Source organism: Protobothrops mucrosquamatus, unplaced genomic scaffold (genome assembly GCF_001527695.2).
Source record: "Protobothrops mucrosquamatus isolate PMUCROS unplaced genomic scaffold, P.Mucros_1.0 scaffold2913, whole genome shotgun sequence".
Lineage (NCBI taxonomy): Eukaryota > Metazoa > Chordata > Lepidosauria > Squamata > Viperidae > Protobothrops > Protobothrops mucrosquamatus.
In genome coordinates this window covers 93,734-107,351 of record NW_015388939.1, presented here as the reverse complement: position 1 = coordinate 107,351, position 13,618 = coordinate 93,734, and the positions used below count along the sequence as shown (strand labels likewise).

Sequence of the window (13,618 nt, the reverse complement as noted above, 5' to 3'; positions counted from 1 at the left end):
CCTTGCATGGTATCTGCCAAGATTCTGTTTAAATAGGGCAGAGTATCCTGCCCTGAATGTGACTGTAGTGTTCCTTGTCAGACAGTGAATCACATAGTGACTAGCTGCCATTTGAGAGCTTATACAGGAGGAAAAGCAGACTTTCTCCAACTAACAAATACTGCACTTAATTGGACAAATGGCCTAGATATTAATATATAGAACACTTTTTCTATTCTTATGAATCAACGTATTTTAAAATGTAACCTATAATTTTTTGAATTCCTCAAACCTTACAAAATTGATTACATATTTCCATCATACGTGTACCATAGTATTATGTGCTCCTATATAATTTTATTTTCTTCAAAATGAAAAAGGTCTTCTGCAGTCACGACATAAGCCTAAGACTGAAAATCAGGCTTGTCAGATGCTATATTTTTTCTATCCTGCTCTATGGAGTAGAGAGTTGGTCTCTGACAGAAGGCCACCTGAAGAGACTAGAAGCATTTGAAATGTGGATTTACAGGCAGCTGTTACGTATAAGCTGGGTTGACAAGATCAGAAATGAGGTGATAAGCCGCCTGGGAAAGCCAAGGGAAATCATCAAAACAATTAAAAAACGAAAGTTAGAATATTTTGGACATGTGATGCGACACCCAGAAAAATACGGCATACTCCATTTAATCCTCCAGGGACAGATTGAAGGCAAACGAGGTCCAGGCAGAAGAAGAACATTATGGCTTCAAAATCTAAGGGACTGGTTTGGACAAAACTCAGCAGCACTTTTTCGTGCAGCTGCTGATAAAAACAGGATCGCCAACATGATCGCCAACGTCCGATAACGGATATGGCACAAGAAGAAGAAGAAGATATAATTTTATTACTGTTATCCATGTGCTCTATGCCATACGCTAAATAAGCTAGTTACACACTTGAAACACGTTTTGCACTCAAAACCGGGGGTTTCAAAGCTGAAATGGTTCAATTTCAAAATGTTTTGTGCACTCCTAATCTTGATGAACATTTCTAATCCTGATGAATCCTAAGGAATTTTGAAGAATTGAAAAAAAAATGTTTAAAAAAGGGAGGGAGGGAGGGAGATGGGCAGTTAAGTAATAGGAAATATAAAATAAATAAAAATAAAAAAGTATTTCAGTCATGCTGAAATATGTTCAGCTTAAAGAAGAACAAGAAGAACATGCAACACAGTGGTGGTCAAAACTGAAGTGATTCAGCAGGAGCTGTGTCTAGTCACATAGTATGCATGAGGGCAGAGCACCCATCAAATAATTCTATAAGCTCTAAAAGATTCCAAGCAGGCACATAGCCCATGTGTGTGAATCATGGAGACCACAAAGAAGACGCCTACTTACCTAATTTTTGGACAATTTTGCCCTAATGCATTCAAGATGGCATCAGTGATATTGGAACAGCCAGAAGCACATAGAGATTGCATCTTGTGGCATCCTCTACATATTGTAATGAGGCCATCATCTGTTATTTGCTAGAAAAGGAAAGGAAATCAATCAATCATAGTGAGAAGCAGGATTGGGGTGATGCTGTATCCAATTTGCTCTGCAAATTCTAAAATTAAATGTTAAAAAGTATTTGTTGGTGAAACATTTGGATGAATGACTATTTGGCAACTATCACATGAAAAACCAGAATGCCAACTGCATACAATCACCCCAAATCAGTTCTGTTTTTGGATAAATGTTCCATTTTTGGCATCACCACAAACTGGTCCACGATACTTTCTTGGAAAAGAAATGTACTTCCTCTTCCAGCTTCTTTATACACACATAAAACAGACTGTATTTTAACACAAGTTTAATCAAAAAGAAGACAAGACCAACAAACCATGGCAGCTCAAAATAAAGATTTTTTTTCCAGCCTGTTCTACAAACAAACTTTGGAAAAAAATTCACGTACAAGGCAAACGAAAACCAGATGGATTTACTAGACTAAATGCTAATATTACAATGTTTTTAGAGAGGACTTCCCAAGATTTTAAAGTGGTATTCATTATATAGAAATGCGAAGAAATAGCTGCCAATTTGAGAGTTTAAAAACATTTAGTCATTGAATGGAGTCAAGCAAAGTCTTCAGAGTTTGGGTATGGAATAAAGTGAGTTTTACTTTGTGGTATATAGTGGCTTTTGGGTTGGTTGGTTGGTTGGTTGGTTGGTTGGTTGGTTGGTTGGTTGGTTGGTTGGTTGGTTGGTTGGTTGGTCAGTCATAAAAGTGTACAAGCCAAAAGAGTATTTTAAAGCCCCCAATTCAAAATTCAAATTATGCTAGGAAAAATGACAGCTGATTTGAAGGATCAGGCATGGAGTATCCATATATGATTTTAAAAATAAAAGTGCCAGAAAGCAAGTCTTACAAAAACTCTTGTTTTAAATGCATTACTAGGGAGACAGTGATGGAGGGAAAGCTGCAGTTTGAAAGAAACGCTTCTGTACAGGGGAAGGCTCATTATTATAAAGGATAGTTTGCCATTTCAATATTGCACAACCCTACATGTGTGTGGACACATGCACAAACACACATATTCATCAGTAGGTTGCTGAAGACTTGCTACCCAATAATTCTACTCAGATGCTACTTCCATGTTGGTTTTCTTGTGTATATGGGAAAAGAAGGTAAAGCACCAAGTGATTCAGAAAGTGCATCATGAATCTTCAACCTACAAGTTTGATTGGCTTGTTTGAAATTTGGGGAACACATAGGGAATTTGTAAAATGGTGTCTAGGAGAACTTGTCCATTCACAAAATAGCTGCCTTGGAGAATTTAATTAAGAAGGATAGAGTTATCAGGTAATTGCTACCTCCTTTTTATTTCAATCTATCTTTATCCCTTTTCTGGTCAAATAGATACATCTGGAAGCAAAATAGTAGACTGCAATGATCTATCATATTTATTGGGGCCATTGGTGGCTCAAAAGTATTCTTGGAATCAACATAACACAACACAAAGAGCTGTGGTGGCTCACTGGTTAGAATGCAGTACTGCAGGCTACTTCTGCTGACTGCCGGCTGCCAGCAGTTGGGCAGTTTGATTCCCACTGGCTCAAGGTTGACTCAGCCTTCCATCTTTCTGAGGTCAGTAAAATAAGGACCCAGATTGTTGGGGGCAATATGCTGACTCTGTAAATCACTTAGAGAGGGCTGTAAAGCACTGTGAAGCAGTATAGAAGTTTAAGTGCTATTGCTATAATGCTGAAAGTAACGCTTTACTTTGCAGTATGCCACTCCCCTCAATACACAAAGACAGACAGATAGATAGATATAGGAGAGAGAGAGAGAGAGAGAGAGAGAGAGAGAGAGAGAGAGAGAGAGAGAGAGAGAAACAGACTGTAGAAACATGAAGGGTGTCAAGGGAACTATAGAAATTGAGAGATTGTGCCAGTGTTAGCCAGGCTTCCTAACCATACAGATGGTTGGCCAATTATGTAATTCCCTAATTTTCTCCTAAACCTACTGTGCTTCAGGCTTGAAGCATTTTTTCCTTAGTGATCCTCACAATTCAGAATCTGAAGGGACCAAGCCCAAAACAATAAAAATGGCAAAATAAATCACATCTGATCTAATTATGGTAAAATCAACTGCTTGATTCATGAAAATACTAGTTGAACTAGGACAATGTAGAGATTTTGATCTGTACATCCCATTCCCTCCAGCTTATTTTATTGCTCATATTTTAAACATTTTCCTATCCCCATTACTTTTCTACTATAAAATAAACAGCCACTCTGCTAAGCCAATAGTGATAACATAAAACATTATGATGTGGAATAGGTAATTAACAAAGCTGTCACATTACAAGAAAAGAGAAAAAGCTGGGTTCATAATGACCAACTTCTTACCAAGCACGTTTGCAAATTCAAAGTCACTAATTCAGGACAGTGTGCACCAATGTATTTGAGAGCTTCATCTTCCAGCTAAGAGGAGAAGGACAGAAAAGGAGAAAACAGACAATTTTCTAGATCTCTTCATTGTACTTTTCTTTTATAGCATGAGTGGGCAAGGTACAGTCAATCCTGTTTTTCCTTACCCCAGATCATGATGCTGCAATTCACAGCACAACCCAGAAATTTGGTGATATATTTCAATATTTATTTACAAGAAAACATTTTTCTTTTCACTGCCCTCCTTAAAAAAAAAAAGCAACCCACCCCAAAGAAGCTGCAAACATTGTTATATCGTTAACTAATTGCTATGCCTCCTGCAGCCCTTGAATTTTGAGTGTGTTGCTGAAAATATATACAGGCCAACCTCATTTACTGACTGCCTCATGCAGCAACTGTTCAAAGTTACAACAGTGCTGAAAAAAAAATAACTATGCAGCCACATGACCTTCACAGCATCTGTCACTCAATCACATGTTCACCATTACAGTCAGTTCACATTGTACTGTACACTATGTGTACATTGCACTGTGCACTAAGTCATTTAGTACACATTGTACTGTGCTTCACCCATCCCCTCCATCTCGCAGAGCTTCCAAAGGGCAGGAGAATGGGCAAAAAGGAAACCTATAGTGAAATAATAAGCACAGTTACAGTCATGTGATTTTCCATTTAGTGACATTACCTAGCAATTGAGTTGCCAGTCCCAACTGTGGTCATTAAATGAGGACTACCTAAATTACACAAACACCATTTAAGTATGACCTCTGGCTGCAAATGAATTCCAGTTCCAGTTCCAGAATTTCTTTTCTCAAAAATAAGAGTGCATTTTTAGAATTAAGCCCTTCAAATCATATTTTATTTCAAAGGGAAAACAAAGATGTTTTCCATAAAGCAAAATATGCACACGTATTATTTGTAGATGACCAGACTGAGCCCGAGGGAGGGGTCAAGCATGTCATCAGTCTCAAGTCCCGCATCTACAAGAGATCTAAGTGCTTGAATTCCATCGACTGCCAATTTGCTTTGACCATTAGTAGTTCAGATTCTTGTAGAGTGTTAGCATGCAATAAACCTGTAGTCATCTGAACCACCTTGCTTCCTGATTTCTTGCGCCTGACATTATTTTTGCTAATATAAATGTTACACATGTTGAATCAAGGGAAACAGATGAGCAATAATTAAGGCCCTTAGTGCCATCAACAGTTTTCTTACAATGTCATACATTTAAAAACTGCTCATATTATCCTTAAAAAAGGATTGGAATCTAAAATTAAAATTACATTTGCTAAATCAACTATAGTTTCTTCCTTTATAGCAGGGGTGTCAAACTGCCGGCTCACGGGCTGGATGCATCATAGCAAAACCGCACCCACCCCATGGCCAGCAATGTCAAAAAAGTTGCAATACGTCGCGACACGTCACGTGACGTTGCGAGTTTGACACCCCTGCTTTATAGTTTGCACTAATACTTCTTGGGCTACTTGAACAGCAGTGTTACATTAATGATGATTTAAATGTGCCCAGGAATGTCATACAATTTAAGACTGCACAGGAAACATCAAGACAACTTGTAAAGGAAAACAAAACATAGTTAAGACAACCTGTCTGCTGTTCAACAGGTTCAATTTTGAACTTGATCATATCTGGCAAAATCTTGGTAAACTAGATGAATTTGTTTTGGAAATAGAACACATTAACCTTTCTCCAAACTGATATACTATGGACATGTTGCCTACAATTTTCAGAATTCCCAGCCAATACAAACAACCCTGACTGGGCATTTTAGAAATTGCAAGCAACACGTCTGGAAGACACCTACTTGCTTAAGTCTGTGATATACAGTATAATGGAAATAATTTGTCAATTCTCATACCCTTACACTCTTCAGTAAAATGCATGCAACTGTAAATCTGGCATAGAAACAATAGTAATTGTGGTAGTTGCTTTCCAACCCATCCCCTTGAACAAAGACAGTTGTTCTATGTCCAATGTAAGAAGTTTCCCAAAGCTCTGCATCATAAGGTTTATATGTAACTGAATGTAAAGTACAGGTAGTCCTTGAGTTACAACCACTCATTCGGCAGCCATTCAAAGATATGATGGCGCTAAACAAGGGGGGGACTTATGACTGGTCTGCAAAGTTGCAGCTGCTGCAATGTCCCTGCAGTCATGTGACCAACCTTTGGGAGTTTGGTATTTGGCCTGCATTTACAATGGTTGCAGTATCCTGCAGTCACCATTTATGAACTTCCCTGCCTGCTACTCACAAAGTGAATAGGAAAGCCAGCAAGGAAGATTGCAAGTTGCTCCCATAAGTCGCTCCTGGCACTTTTTCTTTTTTGTATTATAAATTTTATTAAAAGGATTTTATTTAATATAAAACACAAATAGAAATAAAGACAACGGGGAAAAGGAGGGAAAAGATATAGAGGAGGTAGTGAGGGAAGAAAGAAAGAAAGAAAGAAAGAAAAGCAGAATAACAGAATAACAGAGTTGGAAGGGACCTTGGAAGTCTTCTAGTCCAACCCCCTGCTCAGGCAGGAAACCCTATACCATTTCAGACAAATGGTTGTCCAACCTCTTCTTAAAAACTTCTAGTGTTGGAGCATTCAAAACTTCTGGAGGCAGGTTGTTCCACTGATTAATTGTTCTAACTGTCAGGAAATTTCTCCTTAGTTCTAGGCTGCTTCTCTCTTTGATTAGTTTCCATTACTTCTTGCCCTGCCTTCAGGTGCTTTGGCGAATAGCTTGACTCCGTCTTCTTTCTGGCAACGCCTGAGATATTGAAACACTGCTATCATGTCACCCCTAGTCCTTGTTTTCATTAAACTGAACATACGCAATTCCAGCAACCGTTCTTTATATGTTTTAGCCTCCAGTCCCCTAATCATCTTTGTTGCTCTTCTCTGCACTCTTTCTAGAGTCTCAACATCTTTTTTACATCGTGGTGAGCAAAACTGGATGCAGTATTCCAAGTGTGGTCTTACCAAAGCATTATAAAGGGGTATTAACACTTCACGTGATCTTGATTCTATCCCTCTGTTAATGCAGCCTAGGACTGTGTTGGCTTTTTTGGCAGCTGCAGCACACTGCTGGCTCATATTTAAGTGACTGTCTACTACAGGGGTGTCAAACTCGCAACGTCACGTGACGTGTCGCGACGTATCGCGACTTTTTTCCATTGCTGGCAATGGGGTGGGCACGGTTTTGCCATGATGCATCCAGCCCGTGGGCCGGCAGTTTGACAGCCCTCTCACAGTTACTACTATTGAGCCAGGTACCACCTATACTATACCTGTGCATTTGTTTTTTCTTGCCTAATTGTAGAACCTTAATTTTTCACCATTGAATTTTATTTTGTTAGATAGCGCCCAATGTTCAAGTCTGTCAAGATCCTTCTGTATCTTAAGCCTATCTTCTGGAGTGTTGGCTATTCCTGCCAGCTTGGTGTCGTCTGCAAATTTGATGAGTTCCCCATCTATCCCCTCATCCAAATCATTGAAGATGTTGAAGAGTACTGGGCAAAAAACAGAGCCTTGGGGTACCCCACTGGATACTTCCCTCCATATAGATGCAGTTCCATTGAGGACTACACATTGAGTGCCGTTGGTCAGCCAGTTACAAATCCATCTGGTGGGGATGCTGTCTAACCCACATTTTTTAGCTTATCAAGTAGTAGGTTGTAGTCTACTTTATCAAATGCCTTACTGAAGTTTAAGTAAATTATATCCACAGCATCCCTCTGGTCCACTAATTTTGTCGCTTTGTGAAAGAATGCAATAAGATTTGTCTGGCATGATCTGTTTTTGACAAACCCATGTTGACTTTTGGTTATGACTTTGTTTGCCTGTAGGTGTTTGCTGATTCATTGCTTGATTAACGTTTCCAGAATTTTCCCAGGTATTGAGGTCAGGCTGATAGGTCTGTAGTTTCCTGGATCTATTTTTTTCCCTTTTTTGAAGATGGGAACTACATCAACTCTTTTCCAGTCCTCTGGTAGTTCCCCAGTGCTCCAGGATCTTTGTAAGATATAGTTCAGTGGTTCTGAGATCATTTCTGCCAGTTCCTTCAGAACTTTGGGGTGTAATCCACCTCGTCCTGGTGATCTGAACTTGTCTAGGGTGGACAGGTACTCACTTACCATTTTCTTGCCTATTTTAACTTGTATTCCTAATCTGTTTTGTCACCTTCTTGCCACTTTCTCCCATTAATGGATCAATCGTTTCATTTTGAGCCTTAGCCTTCCTCATTTCATCTTTGCAGGCTCGGGCTATTTGCTGATAGTCTGCCTTAGTTATCTGCCCCTCTTTCCACTTTTTGTACTTGTCATTTTTGTCTTTCAATTTATTAGAGAGTTCTTTATGCAGCCATGCTGGTTTCTTTTGAGAGCTGTTATTTTTCTTCTTCATTGGTATTGTGCTAGACTGGGCTTTTATAATCTCACTTTTCAAAGTTTCCCAAGCTTCTTGGGTTGTTTTCCCCTTGAGTATTCTCATCCATGGATCCTTCCCAAGCTCTAAGTTTATTGAAATTAGCTCTCTTAAAGTCCAAGACTATTGTTTGACTTTGTTCTATTGCTTGTGCTTGCATAATGTTGAATTCCAATATTGCATGATCACTTTCCCCCAAGGTTCCTGTAGCTTCAACACCTTCTATCACAGGGGTGTCAAACTGCCGGCCCGTGGGCTGGATGCGTCACGCCGAAACCGCACCCACCCCATTGCCGGCAATGGGGGAAAAGTCGCAATACGCCACGACACGTCACGTGACGTTGCGAGTTTGACACCCGTGTTCTATCATTTCATCTCTGTTAGTGAGAATTAAGTCCAATATGGCTGATACCCTAGTTTCCTTCTCTACCTTTTGGGAGACAAAGTTGTCTGCTAGGTTTGTCAGGAATCTGTTTGATCTTCCACTTGGTGCAGAGTTTGTCTCCCAGTTGATGTCAGGGTAGTTAAAGTCCCCCATTACTATTGTGATGTGCTTCCTACATACCTTAGTTAATTGACCTATGGCAATGTCATTCCCCCCCCCTTTTATATTGACCCAAATGCATTCAAGAGAGTTTTCATCATTTGAGAAAGGGGAATTGAAATCCAGGAAAACTCTTCAAGATGAAGGGATAGAATTAGAATGGTGGGCATACCTTCAATTACAGGCGAGATATTGGAAAGACAAAAAAGAATTAGGCATAAAAATAGAATTGACAGGGTTGGATAAAATACTATTAGGTACTGAGTTTAAAATGATTAAAAAGTTATATCATTATTTGTTAGATCAGGCAATGTACGAAGAACAGGTAAAAGAAACCATGTTAATGTGGAGCAGGGACTTTGATCTCAACTTTGATCTGCATATCTGGCAAGAACTATGGGCACGAAATAGGAAGCTCACCTTGGCCACATCCTACAAAGAAAACCTTTACAAAGTGTTTTATAGATGGCATTTCCCACCCGCAAGACTAGCTAAAATGGGCCCAAACATTTCCCCTATGTGCTGGAAATGTAATTTGGCAAGAGGGACATATTATCATATGTGGTGGGAGTGCTCAAAAGCCCGTGACTTTTGAAACAAGGTTAAAAAATGGCTAGAAGAAATACTAATGACAGAGGTAGAGCTAAAACCAGAACTCCTCTTACTAGGTATTACCACACAGAAATACGATAAAGGGGCACTTTATTTAATGTTACATATTTTCACGGCTGCCAGATTGGCCTACGCACAAAACTGGAGAAACAAAGAAATTCCAACAGAAGAAGAGATTCTATATAAAATCTTATCGTGTGCTGATATGGATAGGCTTACTATGGAATTAAAGGACAAGACAGAAACGGACTATTTTGAAATCTGGGACAAATTTTATTGCTGGTACGAGTCAAGGAGAACTGTTCGGGTTTTAAGTTAGTGTTAAGATTGTGGTATATAAAACTGTATTCTAGTATATAGAGAAACAAATTTGAGACTGTATTATATAGGAAAATATGTATATATAGAGATTAGGAATTATATGTATGACAAGGAACAAATTGTTAGGATTATATATACTGGAACGACACGTAATGTCCTTTTTTGTTTTAACTGTTTTATTAATAAAAAAACTTTTTTTAAAAAAAAGAGTTTTCATCATTGTTGTACTCTATATCTGTAGACATGTAGTTATTTCTTATATATAGTGCAACTCCACCTCCTATTTTATTTAGTCTGTGTCTTTTAAATAATTTAAATCCCTCTAGCTGTGTATTCCATTTGTGGGTTTCATCCCACCAAGTTTCCGTAATGGCACCAATATCATATCTACCCTCATTTACTTGAATTTCTAATTCACCGTTTATTCCTCATATTCTGTGCATTGGTATATAGACATTTGAGTCCTTTTAGACTGACCCTGTGTTTACTTTCTACATAACCTGTTTTGTGCCCAAGTTCCCCTACTTCCTTACCAACAGTTTGATTAGTGCACATGGTATGGCACACACTATCAAAAGCTTGATTTTCCTTGACAGCAAGGTTGATATTCTTACCCACACAAACATCTATGTTACAAGCACTGATAACCCTATTAGTTTTAAATTGCTGGGGACAGAAATGTTCTGTATCAATTAACTCTCTGTCCCCATTGTTTAGTTTAAATGTTTCTCCAAAAAATCCGTGAATTTAATGCCAAGTAACTCAGTCCCTTTCTTTGATGGATGCAAACCCTCTCTTTTGTAGTTTTTCATCGGACCAGCTGCAGACATCGTGACTAATATAACCAAAACCTTTCGCTTTAAAGCAGTAACTTCCAACTTCTTTCGGTGCAGTAAGATACGCAAAAGAATCATAATATCAACTTTTTACTTACACCAAATACTACTAGCCATTTCTTAGCAATAACCTACTTAATCATCCAAGCCCAAAACCAAAGTTTCATTTTTTTCTCTTTCAAGAAGAAAGTCCAAAAGCTGTTTCCAGGTGAAAACAAAACTATTTACATTTTTGTCCTTAATTAGTGCAGTTAACTTTGCCATCTCTGCCAATTCCACCATCTTTTCAATACATTCTTCCATTGTGGGAGTTTATGCTTCTTTCCATTTTTGGACATGTAGAATTCTTGCTGTCATCAACATATACAATAATAAAGTTCCATTTTTTCCATTTCTTTATCTAATAATTCTAAAAGAAAAATTTCTGGTTTCCTTTGTAAGTCCATTTTTAGAATCTTCTGAATTAAAACATGGATCTGTTCCCAGTATGTCTTTGCCTTATCACACGTCCACCACATATGATAAAAAGTACCTTCCTTACAATTACATTCCCAGTAAACATTTGAAACACCCTTGTACATCTTTGATAATTTTTTGGTGTTAAATACCACTGGTACATTTTACAGAAATTCTCCTTAAGGAGAATTAACATAAATTTCACTCCTTTAGTCCACATATTTTCCCACTGCTCCAACAGTATATTATAATAAAGTTTCTTGCCCACTGAATCATGCAATGTTTAGCATATTCACTTTCTAGAGTTAACTTCAACATTTTATAAACCTTGACTTCCGGTTGGATCGCGGCGCCGATGGCGGCTTTTCCCTGAGCCGTCTGCCCCGAGGACGCATCAAAGCCGCAGGAACAGCGCGTAACAGCTGTTCCGCGGCTCGGAATCCCCTTCCCCGGGCAAAGGGGGGGGTGAGCTTCCCCGATAGGGGTAGAGCTCCCTAGCCCTCATAATTTTTCATCTGTGAGGACGAAGGCGAGCTCCCCCGGAGTCTGGGACTTCTCCGTGCCTCGGGCTGCCTTTGTTCCCAGAACAAAGCCAGACGCGGATTCAACCTCTGTTGTTCTAGGAGATTGTGAGTAGAATTTTACAAACAGACAGAGCTAACCAGGAGGTTTGGAATTTGAATGAACTGGGACTTTAACTCTGGAAATAAATAAGAATCTTCTTCACTTTTTATTTTAACTTGAAGAAGGAAGATGGCTGCGGAAGGGCGTTTTTTTCTTTGATAGAATACAAGAGACTTTCACTTTCTTCTGGACTTTCTACTGTAACAGATTTAGTTACTTTGTTGTTTACTGGCTGGGCAAGCTGTCTGCTTTTACTTTAGTTTGATGCTTTTATAAGACTTTATATTATACAATGAAAGTATAGGAGAAGAAAGAGAAAAGTAAAATGGCCTCAAAACGTGTGGGAACTTTTGTTCCTCAGAAAAGCACGATCTCCTCCCCAGCTGTTCAAACACCACAGCAGCCAAAAGCCAAGACTCCTCCGCCTTCTCCCCAATTCCGGTACTTACACTGAAAGATTTACAGGATGCTTTGAAGGACAATGCAAGACAGATTAGAATGGAGATGGAGGAGCTTTTTGAAAAGAAACTTGAAGAGAAAAATGCAGAGATGAGAGATGACATATTGTTTGCATTGCAAGGTTTGGCAGTTAATGTAGAACGTATTGATGGACGGGTGGATGAAGTGGAGGAACATGTTGAAAGTCTGGAATTTAGACTGGGAAAAGTGGAGGAGAACGTGGATTTAACTCAAAATGAGGTCATTATGTCACAATACAGAGAAATGGAATATGCTTTGAGAATAAGGGGATTGAAAGAAAATGCTCAAGAAAACTTGGAGGAAGAGATTGCAGTAGATTTGGCCTTGGTTTTGTCCTGTCAACCCGAAGAAAATTATGAGAGAAATGGAAAAATTTTTAGAGTTAATTCATGGGTTGCAAGACAGAGAAACCTTCCAAGAGATGTTGTTATCTACTTTTCCAGAAAATCAATCTGTAATGAAATTATTCAAGCTTTTTATAAGCAGAAATTTCAAATTTCAGGACAAGATGTTATAATTTTAAAGGAGATACCACCCAAAATACTTAGAAGAAGGAAGGATTTCACCTTCCTGGCTGAAGAGTTGAAAAGGCGACAAATTCAATTTAGATGGGATATACCGGTTGGTATAATGGTGAATTACATGGGAACACGTTATAGGCTCAACACGATTGCAAAGGCAAGGGACTTTTATATCTCAATCTTGAAAGCAGGTTCACCATCATCTCCACAAGGTACCAGGAAGGAAGGAATCTTTGAAGATAAAGTGGCTGAAGGAGCCATATCATCATCAAGTGTTACAAAATTACAAGATCAAGACCAAGTTAAGCAACAATTTATGGAAATTAAAGATGATCCGAAATCACAAAGAATGACCCGTGCAGCTCATAGACGTAAAGAAAGAGAGCAACAAAAAGTGGATGTGGTACCTACAGCACAGCAAGTTATCTCGGAGCCTCTGGGAGGAGCGAGGCCGAAGAGATCAGTAACAGCTGATTTACAAGGAGCGTTCCAGAGGCTCGCTGCCATTAAAGATGGCAAGGTTCTTGACATGGAATGTTAATGGTCTGAATTCTCCACAGAAAAGAAAAAAGATATTTTATTATTTGAAGCAACATAAGAATGATGTTGTTTGTTTACAAGAAACTCACATTACAGCAAAGGATCAAAAATATTTGATTAACGATACTTAAAGATTATTTAAAAGACTTTTTTATGTTAAACATGAATAAGGGCACTTCTATGCCAATGGTGTGGGACGCTAGTAAGGCATTTATGAGAGGTGCTCTAATTTCAATGAATACAGCTCATAGGCGAAAGCAGTTACAAAAGTATAGGGATTTGGAGCAAGAGATAAAAATAAAAGAAAAAGCTTTCTCCTTAAATCCAATGGATAATAATTTAAAGGTATCTATTGCAA

The 13,618-nt window shown here is 38.6% G+C and overlaps 1 protein-coding gene across 1 annotated transcript in view; it reads right to left on the bottom strand.

Annotated features, from left to right (window-relative positions):
* Nucleotides 1-1,351: 1,351 nt before the first annotated feature.
* The window catches only part of LOC107296641 (F-box/LRR-repeat protein 20), a gene marked incomplete at its 5' end in the record, with an annotated part of 96,189 nt that continues 83,922 nt past the window's right edge, over nucleotides 1,352-13,618 (bottom strand). The window contains 2 exons of the mRNA XM_015825987.1: nucleotides 1,352-1,486; nucleotides 3,852-3,926. Of these exons, the coding sequence (XP_015681473.1) occupies nucleotides 1,352-1,486; nucleotides 3,852-3,926 (210 nt within the window). The remainder of the gene's footprint in view (nucleotides 1,487-3,851; nucleotides 3,927-13,618) is intronic.